Source organism: Strix aluco, chromosome 6 (assembly GCF_031877795.1).
Source record: "Strix aluco isolate bStrAlu1 chromosome 6, bStrAlu1.hap1, whole genome shotgun sequence".
Classification (NCBI taxonomy): domain Eukaryota; kingdom Metazoa; phylum Chordata; class Aves; order Strigiformes; family Strigidae; genus Strix; species Strix aluco.
Window position 1 is genome coordinate 19283195 of NC_133936.1, and position 16754 is coordinate 19299948.

Genomic DNA, 16754 nt, shown 5'->3' on the forward strand with positions numbered 1-16754 from the left:
GAACTAAGTGCAAAAGTTGTTTCAAGATTCTAGCAATCATGTAATATACATACAGTTGAGAAGAGAATGAAATACAAAAATCAAAGTCCTGAGAGAAATGTACAGAAAGTCATAGTCCATAAAACAGAACAAGCTATTACAATAACTTACAAAAGTACAAACCTCAACTAAAACAAATGGTGAAACTAATACACCATTCCTAGGAGTTCTAGGATTATACCAACTTGCAGTGCATTTGAAATTGCTCTCTGAGCTAACTTCCCTTCTTCCTCACTGAAGACAAACAAGAGCACACTAAATATCACATATATTTCATTAAGCTAATATGGAGCAGGGAAATAAAGACTGAATAGCTTGTTACATCTGGGTTTAGCTTGCTCAGTACCACTCAATTCTATAGCCAACACTTTTGTGACTGCTTTGTGCTACTCTTGGCCCTCTCAGATTCTTAAGAGTTCTTCCTGTTCTGTCTTCTTATGCTCCAAAGGAGGTCTCACCTATGTGTCCTATAACTATGTTTAACCCATTCTTCCATTTAAACCCAAACTTAGTTAAAATAACAAAGCTGCATTATGAAAGCATGTTTTTGTTGAACAGATGTTCTTCCTCCCACACCTATTTCATTACAGGCCCGTCTCTCCTACCTTCCTCATCCTGATAACAGTGTTTTTATAGCCAGCTCCCTTTGCTGATTTTAGCCAAGTTTCTAGGACACAATGTTTTAATTTAAACATAGTTCCAGTTCTACGATTTTATTCTGTATGTATTTGAACTTGCTGCTCTATAACCCTGAAGGATGCTGATCTATTTCAAAACATTTTCCTAACCTTTGTTTGTCCAAGAGCTTTCCCACTACATCCACTTTTCTCTGTGCAGGTAGTCCAAGACCACAGCTGCCCCATGACTCTGCCCCACTTCTTGGCAGACTGCAGCATAAACTGCATCCTCTAATAAGATTACATTATTGGACATGTGCTTGCTATGTGGTGAGGAACTCCGGGAAGAATTTGAACTCCATAAAAACCTTTCCAGGGAGCAATACAACTTCATAGCACCAGCATGGAAAAGTAGAGTTGGGGCTGTACCATATACAACAAAACTGAGGGTCTTTAATAAACAAGATTCTCATGACTCCTTTATGCAGCTAATCATTTGTCACATTTTTCAGTGTCATGGAGAGTGCAAGTTATCTCACCTGACTTCAGACATTTAGAGTTATCTATTTCTGAGCAACTCATCTAGACACTCCTTGTAACTGCAAGGAGAGCTGACAGCAAAGATACATCAGTCTGGAGGTGTGTGCTTCTTTACCTATTCTAGACAGAGAGCCTAGACAACTACTTTGCCAAGTAAGCATTAGAAGTTAAAGTCTGTGAGGTGGATTACATCTTGAGACCCTCTTTAGTTTCCACTTTCTGACAATCACCAGTTCTGTGCAAATTTCTTGTCCTTAATTAATCACACTTTTCTAGTAAATATTTTCCTCCACACTGCAGAAATCATTTTTACAGTTCTGTGCAGCATCTTTTTATTTCTACCTGGTTGAACCTGATCATATAAGGGTGCAACTTCAGCTTCAGCAACAGCCCACCAGGGACAGAGTATGATTAGCAATGACACGCTTGATGGCTTGTTCATTGAGAACAGGATAATGCAACTGAAAATAAAAATGTGCAAACTAAAAAGCACTAATAGAAGGTTCTGTTGCAGTTTTTTTTACTGGCTCTAATTGAATAGAAACCCCTATACGTTAATTTGAACTCTTGGTTTCTCCATACTTTTTACTCTTATTTATGTCTATGCCATAGCAGAACTATAAAACTAATCATGGAGGGTGGATCAGAGCACAGTCAGCATTCAGAGAAAATCATTCCATGATCTCCTTGACCCTAAAGGGATTTTCCATCTCATAAAACACAGATTGCTAAATATATGAAATAGAAAAATAAAGTTAGCGCCCCAATGTATAAAGTTTTAACTAAATAATCTCAGCAATCAATCCCTATGCAAAGGGCCTGCAAAAGCCAAGCCAGGGAAGTCAAACCCCTGCATTAGATTACTGTTGGTGAAGGGAGTGGTTTCCTGTGCTCTGAAGCAGCTTTCCACCCCTCCTGCAGCACAGACTGCCACAAACTGGAGTAATCGTTCAGGGATGAAGCATGTATGTAGTTTTACTAAACAAGCTACATTCTTGTCTGCCTGCCGAGGGCTGCTTTCCTCCTCCTTGGTGTCAGGGTCTGGCTGCAGAGAACATTTCACAAGTGGGATAAAGGTGGCTTCAGCAAGCACATCAACAACGTAATTCGTAAAATTCCCACTTGGGATTCTCAATAAAATGGTTACCAAAAGCTGCCTGGAATGTCAGGCATGTATTCTTTCTTCCTTTATTGTACTCTTTTCTTTCTATTTTACTCTGCTGCTCCGAATTTCCTTTCCTCATGTTTAAGTATATATGGAATACATATTTTGTCTCTTAGAAACAGTACTGACAAAACAGGCAAACTGATGAGGAACTTGGTGTGGCAACAAAATTGCACTATGTAGCTTTTCTGCATTTTGCCTTGCACAATATTTCTAGAAATAGTGTTCTTCATTGACCCCCTTCTATCCTCCTGAAGAACCTTGAAGCCTACATTGACTTGAGTCACAGCTCCCCAATGAATGAAAGTGCCTGCCATTAAGGCACTGCTATAGAATCTATTTTTTTCTAATCAAATCTTTTTTTGAAAATTACTTCGAAAAAATCATCAACAGATGGCAAAAGTACTCCATTTTTTGCCTCTCAAAAAACCCCAACAAACTGTCCATGGACAATCAGCCAAATTCTGTTCTGATACACATATAACACATACTCGTCTCCTGACTTCAACTGGGATTATGTGGGATGTAAATTTGTGCATAGCTGGCTTAAGGCATTTTAGCTGCTTGTCTATCTGCTGGGAGAGAACACTACTAGATTCCTAGAAAAGGTTTACAGTAGGAAAGTGATACACTATGTTCCAAGTGAGCAAGTATTACAGTCATCCAACAAGACACAGTTTAATTTTAATAGGCCTGCCTCTGAATGAGAAGCCAGATACAACAATCAGTGTAACAGGCTTCCACTACGTAAGCAGTAACCCATTCATACATCTTGTTACAAATATATGCAACATACCAGAAACTCCTGCTGGTGTCTTTATGAATTTTCCATTAAAATGAGCAATCACTGCTTCACATTTTTCTGTTGACTCCATCCTAAGAAAATAAAGAATAATTTACATAAATTAAACACTCATCCAGATTCCCATGTTTGGGATTTTTTTTAAAGCATATTTCTTGCTTTTTCTCACTTCACTTTTGTGGCTTGCTTTCCAATGTGTGAGCAATACAGAAGATGCTTTCTAAAACCACACAACTTCAGAAAGGTAAAACTAAACTCAGTTAACATTTGATGTGCTCTGAGACCAAAGTCAGTGCCAAATTGCAAATACAATACCCCTATTTAGTTAGAAATTAGGCAGAACATAACTTGGACAGCTATAGTACAAAGTACCTATGCTGTCTTGAAGGAAGACTGATCCACAATCATTCATAACTGAATCCTTAGTGTCCCTGATACATACAACAAATGTTAGTGCCACTTTTGATAGAGGATTCTGAAGTGTCTGTACAGTTTAAGAGTAATAAACTCAAATATAAACATGCCTGATTACATGACCCAAACTGCCTTTGCAGCTTTTAGCTTATACATATCATCCCAACTAAATGATACACCTGTCTCTTATTTAATTGTCTCCAAGTTACCTTCAAAACAGGAACCAATAACAGAATAGCTGTGACAGCTACTGAGAATTTATCCAGCATCCCGAACAGGTTTGTGCACTTATGTTGTCAAAACTAGACTTAATAGACTGGGTGGACTTCTGGTGAGCTACTACTAGTCTAGGAGCGGTTCCGTAGGTTGCAGCTACATCCTTATGTTGCAACGTAGATGTGTCGGTCCTAACTACCAGCTTGGACTAAGTTGCAATGGATGACCGAGACATGCAAGTATGACAAGATTTGTTTTAGAAGATGAATATATTTTTCAACTGTCTGCAAGATGATGTTTGGATAATGTTGAACAGATATTTTCTTTTTATTTGTTCATTATGTTCTGTAATTCAGATCCACAAATTAGGCCAATGGCCTCAGCAGCAAAGAAGCAGTACTAAAAATTACTAAGTCCTGGCACCTTTTAAATTCTTGATAGCCTTTCTGCACAGGCCAACAAACATAGTCGTAGACAGCAACCAAAATCATCAAAATGCCAGACTGAACAAGAAGTTTTCCTCATGGTTTCAAAAAATACCTTCTAGAGAATTTTCAGAAGTTCTGGATTGTTGGCTCTGCATCAAAGATATCAATTTTTTTGTGTCTCACATGAAACAAACAATATAATTTAGTTTCAGACTCAGGTCTGGACTTGATAAAATACATTACCCCTTGTTAACCTAATAAAATGCTCCCAAAAGCAAGAAATTAAAATCTTTATTTCATGTCTACATGTTTCTTGGACAATTTTAATTTTAGCTAAAATTTATCCAAAAATGTTCCAATACTTACCTTGCAGAAGGTGAGAAATTCAGATTAGGTATGACAGCAATAGCTTACTCTATAAATTATGTATATGTAGGTGTATAAATATGTATATAAAAATAACTTCACATTTATGTGTATATATAAAACATAACATGTAATAGAGACCTATTAGGAAAACACTTATTTTAAAACTAATCTCTTTTAATGTCTTCAATACAAGCGAGTTTTTGGATACACACAAGTCTTTTGAACTTCCACGTACAAATCTAAAAGTTTTCTGTCTATATTAGAATAAGAGCATTCCTAAAATACCACTGATTCAAGATAGAGTTGGTAAGCAAGTTTAGGGAAAAATGACTGAATAAATTCATAATGCCTACTGAATTTTACCTTGGGTGTTACTGGATTCTGCCCTTCACAGTACCAAAAAGTGAAAGCTGCATTTAAGCAAGTATCACTATTTTTCAAAATTAGCAAATATAACTTTTGGATATATATTGCTTTGTATGTCATCCAAAAACATATACACACATTCTGTGTATACACGTACGGAGTTCACACTTAAATACTTATGCATATGCTTATATGAAAAAAATACAAGTATATGAATAAAAATGCCCAATTAAATTTACACCAAAAATATTAAATACTTATTAATTTATTTAAAGGAGACAGGAAAAAAATTTGGTAGAAGTCAAGGGGGGGCAGGGGGCAGATTTAAAACCAGAAAAATAAAAATGACAGTGCTGTGAACTACCACAGCCAACTCACAGGGAAACCAATCCCTAAAAATTTTGGCTTCATCAAGAGATATAATTTCTTCAGTTCTTTTCTGTGACCTAATTTTGGATACTGGTGTTTGTTCAAATACAGAACTATTGTAATATTGGCTGAACATCTGAATTACTAGAGTTTGACTGTTGACAGATTTTACAGCATGTTTTGAGAACCCCAATCCTTTGCTCAAAGCATGTCCCTGTTTCTGATGATAGAAATCTCCAATCTAAAGACTCCAAATTTTGGTTGCCATACTAGGTTTAAAGCAGGACTTAATGAGAGATAGAAAAATATTAGAAAGGCACAGAAAAGGCTTTCATGAAGAGACCCCAGAACAAATAACTGAATTAACTAGAGAAAAAGTAGGCTCACATGTACAGAATATTTGGGAGGTATCTACTAATTCATGGAAAATATTTGCTCTTGTCAATTTGGGAGAGATATTTGACCGAGTGGTCAAATATTTTAAGGTGAGATTTACTGTAAGCGAATAAAAATATTTTCTTTTCTAGATGACAACATGTTAATGAGCCCGAAAATTCAAAGGGCTGACATTCCAAGGGCAATGATGAGTTGATCTTCTCAGAGGAACTAATGAAGAAAGAGGAGGAAAAAAAAAAGGGGGGGGGGGGGAGGAGAGGAAAAGGGGTTCTTCCTTATGGTCTCATGTCTTGAATTCAGGCCTCAAAAGCCAGAAAAGTCACAGGAGAAGTCTCTGTGAAGCACTGCATAACTCTTGCTTACTGGTTCAGGGACAGAGAAGAAAGGACAAGTACAGAGAACAGAAGGAAGTGGTGGAGAGTGAACTCTTAGTCTAGATAGTTTTCCAATAAGAGCAATAGATTCAGATTTAGCCATCTAAGCAAGATGAGACACAGCCATATTTACTTTACCAAAGGAAGAATTAAAACCCTGCTGGTATCTCCATATAGGTCTCCTTTTTCTTTTAAAGTTTGATCATTTTCAACAATTTCTGCTTTTTCCTCCTACTCCTGCCTTTTCAATTAAAAAAAAGAAAAAAGCTGCCAGCATGGCTAACACCACTGAAGTACCTTGCAAAGCCAACACCACGGCTTGTCCCACTTGAGTCCCGCAATATTCTCGTAGAGATAACCTGCCCAAATGGTTTCAGCATGTTCTCAAGCTCCTGCTCATCCATTGATAGCGGCAAATTGGAAATGTATAAGTTAGTCGGGTCTTGTTCTTGTTGCTGAAAGAGAATTAAAAACAATTGTTATTGTTGTTGCCACTGGAAAGACATTTTGAATATAAAATATAACAACAATTACATATAACTACTGATACAGATTTTTACTTCTCAGTCCCCTTTCTAAAGGCTGTTCTTTCCTAGTATTAGTGGCCTCCATCTTTTGTCACTGTATACAGCATTCCTGAAAAAGCTCCCCTCCTCCTACTACTGCTGACAACAACATTTTTCAGTGGAGGTAAAGGTGAATAATTGACCAGTTTATAGTCTGCATTACAACTTCATGTTTCAGATTTTTCTGAAAGAAAAAGAAAAAAGCAAAAAAAGATAAAAGAAAGAAATTAGAAGATAAGGAAACAAGACTGGTAGAAAGAGCTAAAAAAAGCCAGATGTAAACTAAAAAGAGAAAAGATTGGAATGACAGTTTGAAAACAACATGGGGAAAAAAAAGGAGACAATGCATTTAAGAGTATGTACGTTGCCAAAATATTACCACAAGAATAGGTTGATACATGCAGAAGTGAGTGGGACACTGTCGTCTTCTCCCACACATGAACGTTTTTGAGTTTTCACCAAACTTTTACATTATGCATTCAGACAACGCAAAAGTCTTCCAAGAACTCTCTAGAAACAGACAAAATGACAGAGGAGGGCAGCCAGGAGATGAGCAATTTAGGAAGGAGACAAATGTAGTCACGTCTTTGCCATTCCCCTGACCTTAGGCTATCCACTTTGTGTGATCTATGTACGTACCGCAGAATTCCACCTCAAAGAAACATTTTTGTTGAAATTGATCATTTCCAGTGTTTGTCTACATATTCTCCAGCTCTGACTAGGGAGAATCTCTCTCATACTGCTAATTGCTGGCCATGCTCCATGACGAAATACATTCTTAATCTACACAGACATATATAACCTGGACCTTACAGCTGTGCAAAACCTTGACGTCATCATTGTGGCTCCCTGTATAGATCTACGTCTCTGCAGGATGCATTATATTCAGCAGAACTTTTTTGGCATTAGGGATGATATGATCTGAAACAAATACCTGTTGGCATAGTCCTCAGCATATTTTCATTCTGCACAAGAAGACTAACTGATTTACAGGGAAGTTTGAATCAAACCAGAAAACAAAAAACAAAACCACAACAACTGCCTATTGGAATTAAAGCATTTATTGAAGTGATTATTGCTGTACAGGTGGTGATACCTTTTTAGGCAGATTAGGCCCACTGAAGAGGCCAGAGCTGACACTGATATTCCTTGCTGGGCAGTGTTCAATCATAGGGGAATATCTATGTTACATAGCTATATCTTTGACACAGTTCAAATTTCCTCAGGTAGGCATGTGAGATGAAGACAGCTTTCACTTTAAGTATCAAACTAATTCTTAACTTGTATTAGCCAATTTTGGTTTGCACCTTGCAACATGTAGACTTACTTCCTTCTTTAATGAGTACTATTAGCAAAAGCTTTATAGGAGGTTTCAGCCACAGTCATTATGAAACTGCACTTGTCGCTATAACATAATTTCCTGAAACTCCGAATAGCATTTGAAGGAAAAATTTGGGATTTTTTGCTTTTTATTATATGCCGTAAAATATATTGTACACAAATATCCTAAAACTTCCCTAAAAACCAGTATACAAGCTGGAAAATCAGACCCTTCGAATATTTTCATCTAATTTGCTAATGTTTTTATTCTATAATAACAGAAAGTCTAAGTTTATTATTAAAATGTTCTCATTTAAAAACCTAACAACATTTGGAAAGATTAAAAAAGGCCCCATTTTGTTCATACTAAAAAAAAGTAATTTACCTGCAAAATAGAAATGCTTACATTCAGAAGCACCTAACAGAGAAAGAAATTCAGATAACTGCAGAATATCAGAGCAATCTATTTTACTTGGGTAACTGGGGAGATCACATTCCCCTTCTCTTGGGCTCCTAATTCCAGCCTAGGGGATTACCACACTTTTGCATTATACAGGCAGTGTATTCAGGATGAGAGACCATGAGCTTTTCTTGCCAAAAGGGACACAAAGATCTACTGCAATTTACTGTAACACATGGAGATCTTCCTCCATACATGCTGGGAAGCTCGATTCTTGTACCTATCCACCTAGCAGAGAAAACTTCATGCCATAAAATCACGTAACAATGTCGTTAGAGAAGGGAATACTAAACTTTGAAAGAGTATTAGTGACTTTACCAGTAACCGACACTGCAAATCCCTTAGGAATGGAGGAAAAAAAAGTGCATCTGAGGAAATTGTTCTAAGGAAATTACTTTCTCTGAACAGAAAGCATTTTGTGATAGAAAAATCTGATTTGTGGCCCATGAAACAATCCATATTTTGCATTAGTAACTATTGGGCTTTGGTCAGGTGCATGCTGAATGGGTGACTGGAAAGGACTAACTTCTGCTTTCCTGACTCTTTCTCTATGTCACAGTCTATTACAGCCTGAATATTCCCAGGGATACTTCTACATGTGTCTGTAGCTAGAACTGGTAAAGATGGCAGAATGGGAGAGCAAAAAAGTGGCCAAAGGATGAGGATGTCACACTGAAATCCTGCAATATGAGTTGAAAGTTTATTCATCTGTAATTCTCCCAGAATAAGAATAATTGAAATGCCACACATTCCACAGTGCACCAAGGTTGTATTTGCACTGCAGGTGCAAACCCACAGCTGCCCTGGGGAGCAGCAGCAGTTCAGCTATAAGAACAAATCATAGAATCACAGAGTATCTCAAGTTGGAAGGGACCCATAAGGATCATCGAGTTCAGCTAGGTCAGGATACATTAACTTAATCCACTTCTTCACTTTGCAGGGGAAGGAAAAAAAAAAAAAAAAAGACTGCCATTGGTTCTCAAAAGAGCTCTTTTATAGTACTAATACTGTTGGGGTAGACCTAAAGCGAGACTGAACTCTTTCTAGAGCGTATTTGGAATTTTATACAGTTTGGCAGTGGAAAAATTATACTATTAACGTGCAAAACACCTCCTCTCCTTCTGTTAATTACTCACGTCAGTGTACAGCTTCTGTCATCTCCACAAGACTACTAAACCTTAAAACAGCTATCTGGGTACATTTTGGGAGATCGTAAGTGGCAAGTCATTTCCTTTCCCTTAGAACACACTAGATTTCCAAGTTGACTTCCAAATGGCAATCACAACTAGGACTCCCCATCCATCTTTATCCTGACTTACACAAAAGGCACCATACAAACAGATGTTTGCTTTTATACAACGTTTTGGCATGGAAAATAGTAAAACAGTTAAAAATTCAGGAAGTCAGGAGAGAGACAAACTTTTTAACTCATCCCTGTCTCTCCGTCAAACAGCAGTTCAATACATTAAGTTCTGTGACTTGCTTCCTTACCAAAATCTGTCTTGCCATCGCTTAATTCACATGGTTATTACAATTCTGCTTCAGAAGAGAAAAATAATTATTTTGATATTTAAGTTTTTAATTTTTATTCTGGAATTCAGCAAAAGAAGTGAAACTGGCAAAAATATCTGCAAAGATAACAACTCAGCTCAAACCTTGCCTGTAATCGTTCCAAGTGCTTTCAAAGGTAGGGTTTTTTCCTGTGCTTAAAGTTCATGGAATTATATAAGCTTCTTTCACCTTATAGAAATCTTAAATCTTTTGAAATTATTTTATGGGAAAGATCAAAAACAATTACTAAAGAAAGCTTCCTACTTTAGGGTAGCAAGCTAACATTAAAATATAAACCATTTCAGTGGAAAGCTTCCAATTTTAGGGCAGCAAACTAACATTAAAATATAAACCACTGAACCACTGCAATTTATTTTTTTTTTTAATTCTACAAGATTTAGGAAAACTGCTTAATATGAGAGCCTTCACACCTCATGGAGGGTCTCCTCAGTCAACAGAACCTTCAGCAGGTCCTGAAAGACACTGAAAATACTCAATACTTGCAGATTATGGGCAATGTGTGGACCACTGTAAAGTATCCATATTACCGAGAAAGCTAGGAACTCTCATTTTTAGCAATTCACATCAGCAAGTTTCTATTGGTCTTTTCTCAGACACCTTTAGCTGTGTCCTCAGAATTTCTCTATCAGAACATAATAATACAAAGATGCAGAAGAGTGCTCTTGCAGATTAATGCACTTATTCCTAAAAACCACTTACAGCACTAACTTAATAGTAAGCTGACTACATGATAGAGTATTTCTCATAAAAGGGATAGGAATAATCAACTGATAATATTTATTTCTGTAGAAAGAAGTGATTGGGAGTCCTACATAATGCAAAATGCTCTACCATCATCTGAAAGTAATTAACAAAAACCTCCCTGTGCGTGTGGAACCATTCCTAAATTGCAAGCAAGAAACTTGGCAAAACGGTAAGACATCTGTTTTCTCTTGCTCTGTGTAAGGTCAGAGCGAACAGATAGCCATTCAGAAACATGTGACTAGGCACTGCTCACAGCATGGAAGATCCTCTGGCTGATAGGGAAGGGATTAAATGCTTGTCTGCTTTCGTATAGAAACTACTTTAAAATTTACAATTGGCCTGTGTCTCACTGAAATATGTCTGTTTTAGCCACAGTTTTAATACTGTCTGACCACAGACTGTTAACAAGACAATTCAGGGGAAAAGTCACTACCATAATCTTCACTTGTTCTCCAGAACTGCATAAACACTATATATGATTAATAAGCTAAACATTTTAATTCATTTTCACAGGCACATCTGTATTACAAAGAAGAACAAGAACTGTATGAAAAGGAATTTTTAACTACAATAAGCACTGTGTTCAAGTTTGCAATCAGACTATTACTGCACTCATACACTCCCTTTTTATCCCTTGGCATTCTTGCTTCCCTTTGCTAGAAGGGCACCAGGATGCTCCCTGGGAGTTCTGCATGTTGCTCATGGATGCCACTGTTTTCAGCAGAAAGCTGAAGGAGCCCACCATGGTTCGTAACAGGGTACTGGACCCTTCTCTGAACAAGCCACAGCACTGCTTAGCAACTGAGATAAGACTTTTGTGGGTTGAAGCTGTGTACTCAAGGGAAGTGGTTGTTAACCGTCTTATTTAATGCACATGCAATTTCTGAAATGATGGTCATTTAACCCTCAGGTAAGGAAAATTTGGTTTACCGTCAATTTATTTTATAATGACTTTCAAGAACTTTTACAAATAAAAGGAGGAAAATTGATTATATTTACTTAGGCTATTACAGTAGGATTTAATACTATTACCTACAGGAAGTACTACAAACTAGGAAAAAAACCCCACTTTTCTTACAAGACAGTTGCTAAAAACCGCTGCAGAAATTTGCTTGAGTTAGCTCCTGTTTGCCTGTCATCCATTCTTTGGTATTCAGAAGCCCAGATGCAGAATAAAAAAAAAAAAAAAAAAGAAATAAATAAAAAAAAAATTGCAATATGCCTACCTTCTCTAGTTCGATTAAGTGCACTAGCTACCATGGTAACCTAAACTTATTTTCTTACTTTACTCTGTAGGAATGAAAACTGATTTAGTTCTCCGGAAGACTGCCACAGTGAAGACAAGTACAAAAAGCAATACATTATTAAAAGTCATAAAAAAGTTAGCTGTTTCTCATTTTTGCTAACTCAAAACCATGTTGTTCATCAGCAACATAAAGGAAGACTGCTTTCAATGCATTTTGTTTAATAGCTGTGGAAATGTCTTAATTTCTGTTACAGAGATAAGGACAAGTAGCTAAGCAGTCTTTCCCTCCCAAAAACCCCATATCTGCTGTGCAGTTCATACTTTATACAGTGAGACAGTTCATCTTTTCCAAATATGCTTGGGAAAAAAGTCACCTAAAGAAGTTTAGAATATAAAATAATGTTCCTGCATTGAATGTAATTGGAAAGAAAGATAAAGCTACCAGCACATGGGGACTGCTTCACAGTTCTGCCTTTGTAACCATTAGTAAAAAATACAAAGATTATAAATTCATGTCACCTCTGGTTCCGGAGGATCAACATGAACTCAATGGGCTAATATTTATCACAAACTAAAAACCACCCTCACATAATGAGTTTCAGAGAGTTTGGTCCGTTGCTTTGAGGCCAGTAGGCCACTCCAGAAAACAGAAATTATATCTTAAGAACAGTGGAAGAGTCGGTATATGATGATGCAACATACTTTGCATTATCATCACAGGCATCCTTCTAACACAGTCTGAACAAAAAACAATTCTGAAGATAGCCCTAATTTTTTACACAAGCTTAAAATATCTGAAAATATTTAGTGATTTGTCAATGTGAGAGCTAATATAAGCAGAAGCATACTTCATTGTGTCAATGGAAGTGAAGATTTTAAGGATGAGGAAATTATAACGTTATGAATCTGAAGCCATAAGTCCTAAAAATGTGTGACTGTAGGGAAATCTTTGAATGGATAAACAACAAGTCTTCCCCAGAAAACACACATTAGCATTCCTTGGCTCAAATTACCAAGTTTCATTGACCACAGAAATCTTCCATGTCCATGGACTACTTTCATGGGTTCTATTATAAGTGGTATATGTTTACTAAAGGTATGTTTGTGCTTCTATAGAAAAAGAATTAGGAAAATACAAACTGGAAAGGAATGAATATCACTTGATTAAATTATAAATTATCCTGACAATCTTATAGTAAAGTTGTACATATGGAAGAACTGAAAAAATCTCATGACTAGAGAGAACAGAAAAGACATGAAGGAAGGCAAGGTCTTCAACAACACAGTCTGAAGGATCAGGCTCATTGAGTCTATAGCAATTGTGTTGGACTTGGATGGTTAAATCACTTTCAAGGGAGGACACTACACTAATTTTAAGGACAAGGCTGAAATACAACTGTGAGAGCACTAGAACATATGTTAATCCTTCTTGTGATGCCCAAAGTACATTACAAGCTCTTTGTAAAAAGTGGTAACTCTGCATGTAGAACAGTTTTAGTAGATACAAGCTTTCCACTGTATTATCTCAGGAATCTGTTAACCCACCATGAGCTAGACAATACAGCTGTATAAATGTCAGTGCCATGCCAGGAAGGAAGTTTTTTAGCACTCTAAGGTGCCACAGCCAGGATGGTATTCTAGCTGGCTTGTGTATCTCTACGTTGCTGTCAGTACAATATAGATATTCTCTAGCTGGCTTTATCTGGGCTGCAAACACAATCATTCTCCTCCTGGCTTAAGTTTGCTAGATAGAAAGATGATAAGAACTGTGTTTTTTATTAACCATTCTTATTCAGTAGTTCTTTTTTACTTTTTATTTACATCCAGAAGAGTAAGAATTAAATTCAACTTTCCATTTAAAAGGGCCAATTTTCGAATCACCTGAAACACAGTTACGTCAGTAACTACAGCTGAACTCAACTGAATACCATTTGATGAGACAGAACTTTGAGCACTGACTCAAATGCCTTATGTTAAGTTCAAGGTCAAAAACCTATGAGAATTTAGGTGACTCATATCTCCACAGCATTTAGATCTCACCATCTCTAAAACATCCCTTACAGATTTCTCAGTTTAAGTCTCCATTCAAAATGCCAATATACAATAGATTTTCTGTGTGTATTTATCTTCCTATACAAAGTCATTTGCTATCTGCTCTAAAAAGCATAGAAACCTACAGTTATCTCACCGATTTTACCTGTGAGGTGGCGAGAAGAGAAGAGACACACTTCTCAGAAATTTCATTCTGACAGCAACCATAACTTCTCTAACAAAGAAAATACTACTACTACCTAAGAATGCACAGCTCTGCAAGATCAGAGCTTTTGAAGTTAGTATTACTGGTTTATTATCGAAGCACTCCTCTAGGAGCAAGGACAATAAACTAATTACATTAAGGAAATTTCAAGAAATTAAAATGAATGAAAATAAAAATTAGACACTCACCAGTTACTAACTAGCTTAGAAACAATAGTATTCTTGCAAGATATGTATCAGCTCTTTCCGTACCTTATCTCTAGAGTAAGAGAGAAACTATTGGCTTTGTACTAGGTCCTGAAACAAGCTGGCTACCACTACAGCTCACATCATCTCCTGATCCCTTTCCACAGCCACCTGTACACCCTGAAAAAGATGACTGACAAGACTGAACACTGGTAATATTCAATCAGAAGAGAGGAGACGGGCATTACCTCAATTTTATATTTCCATCCAAAAGCTACTCCCATCCCCTGGCAATACAGTATCATCTTACGTAAACTCTTAGCAGCATTATCTGACCAACAGGAATCACTGGACGCATTTCTGTTTCAGCAGTGACCAGAAGATACTGTTTACCAGCACAAAGCAAAACACTTCCCAATGGCTTCGTCTTAGCCAAGTGCTCCCAAATCAGATATCGAAAAGAGCAGAGCAGAATAATTGAAAACATAATGTTTCTTGAGCAATGGCCTGACACTGGGTTCCTTCACTGGCACTATCATCGTGACATCTTCTGAGAGGTGGTCACTTCTCCACCAACAGTGACCCCCCTGGAACAGATTTGGCAGGATTGGGCCTGAAGCCATGTCTCAGGACACAGGCCCTCCCAGTCTGCTCAGCAATAGCCAAAACATAGTGAGTGAAGACTAGATTTTTCCAGAGTCAGATCAATTTGGAAGCAGACCTCTGAGTACAGCATGGTCTTACCCCATGGATAGGAAAAGCTCAAAGTCAAATATTTGAAGTTATCTCTACAAAACAAACAACAAAGGTTTTAATATGTATAATCTGAACTGCTTCTACTAAACTAGGATTTATAGATGAACTTGTTGATGTAATTTTTAACACACTGACATATAGCTATAGCACGACACCACAAGAAGGTGTTTACAGCAGCCAGAGTCAGGACAAGGCTTCAGCAATAACATTTTCCTTCCTCTTCAGCTGCTGCGGGTCAGGGACTACCACCACATCTGGGAGGAGGGTGAGAATACTGAGGAGCTGTGCTGCTGGCTGACACCCTGGGTACCACGTAATAACAACACCTTCCCACAGACAAATCCCGCCAACAGGCATTTACTTCTCTTTGAAACTGAAGCAGTTGTATTGGTCAGTAAGGAAATCCATGGGCCAGACAGCCAAGAAACTCCTCCAAATCTTTCTCTGTGACATTCAGGCTAAAGCCTGAACAGTTTCACTGCTAGAAGACTATTTCATGACACAGGTGGTAACATGCAAAAAGTTAAAATATTAGACAAACACAAGTAAACTTTTATAGTGTCTTGCTTGTAAAGAGTCTGATTTGCTAATCTTGCCAAACAACTCTCAATTCCCAGTTTGGAGCATCCAAGTGGAGATAGGATTTTTCAGACAAAAGGAAAGCAGCACTGCCGAGGGAAAAAAAAAAATTGCAATGGCTCAAAATAGACAAAAATCAAAGCACTCAAACTTAGTCACTTGTGAGTATTTGTTGTGGTACAGTTCATTGGGTTGGTTTTGGGGTTCATTTTTTTAATAATTCAAACACTCTTACCATGTTAAGAAGCAGAGCAACAAGTTTCACTGGAATGCAAACTTTATAGTTCCAGACTTCCCACAGGTCACCAGGCTTGACACAAGTGTCAGAAAAATCAATCAAAACTATCAGGTATTATGGTGTACATTGTTTCATTAATGCTAACAGCAAGAAACGTTAGCAATATTGCAACTGTCAGAGGAAATGAATCAGAAAAATATACTATGGGAAAAATTAAGAAACTATTCATTAGATTTCTATAGTGAATTATTAGAGCTTCTCTACCTACTCAAGACTACAATTAAATCAGACATCAAAACATGACTTCACATTCTGTCTTCTCCCCTGCTACCAAAATATCATATCCATAAGATGGCAAACAGAGGCTTTGAAAAATCTGGTGTATTTTTTAAAGTGATCACCTAAAAACTAAAGTTTAATTAAAAGGTCTTTATTAAGCATACATAAAACCTTTTAAAAACAAACAAAAAACCCCAAAGCAACAAAACCAAGTGTTTTCCAGTAAGCATGTATGTTTGTGTCATGGCTGCAATGAAACATGCATTAAGTATGAAACATATGGTTTCCATTTTGTTGCTCTGGAATCCATCCAAAGACATTTTATGTTGTTAGCTTAACTGTTCTCCTCAGCTGAGAAGCTGTGGAAAATATCTCATCTGAAAAAAATCTGTACCTAATGGATAACTATAAAAGATTTGCTAGATCTGCAGCAGACTATTAAAAAAAGCCTCTGAGA

General features: G+C 37.1%; 1 protein-coding gene across 4 annotated transcripts in view; it reads right to left on the minus strand.

Moving 5' to 3' along the window:
• The window catches only part of RBMS1 (RNA binding motif single stranded interacting protein 1), a 146774-nt gene that overhangs the window by 20236 nt on the left and 109784 nt on the right, over positions 1-16754 (minus strand). For all 4 annotated transcript variants that reach the window (XM_074828964.1, XM_074828962.1, XM_074828963.1 and 1 more), the window contains exons 5-6: positions 6393-6550; positions 3158-3237 (exon numbers count right to left, since the gene is read on the minus strand). In XM_074828964.1, coding sequence (XP_074685065.1) covers positions 3158-3237; positions 6393-6550 — 238 coding nt within the window. The remainder of the gene's footprint in view (positions 1-3157; positions 3238-6392; positions 6551-16754) is intronic.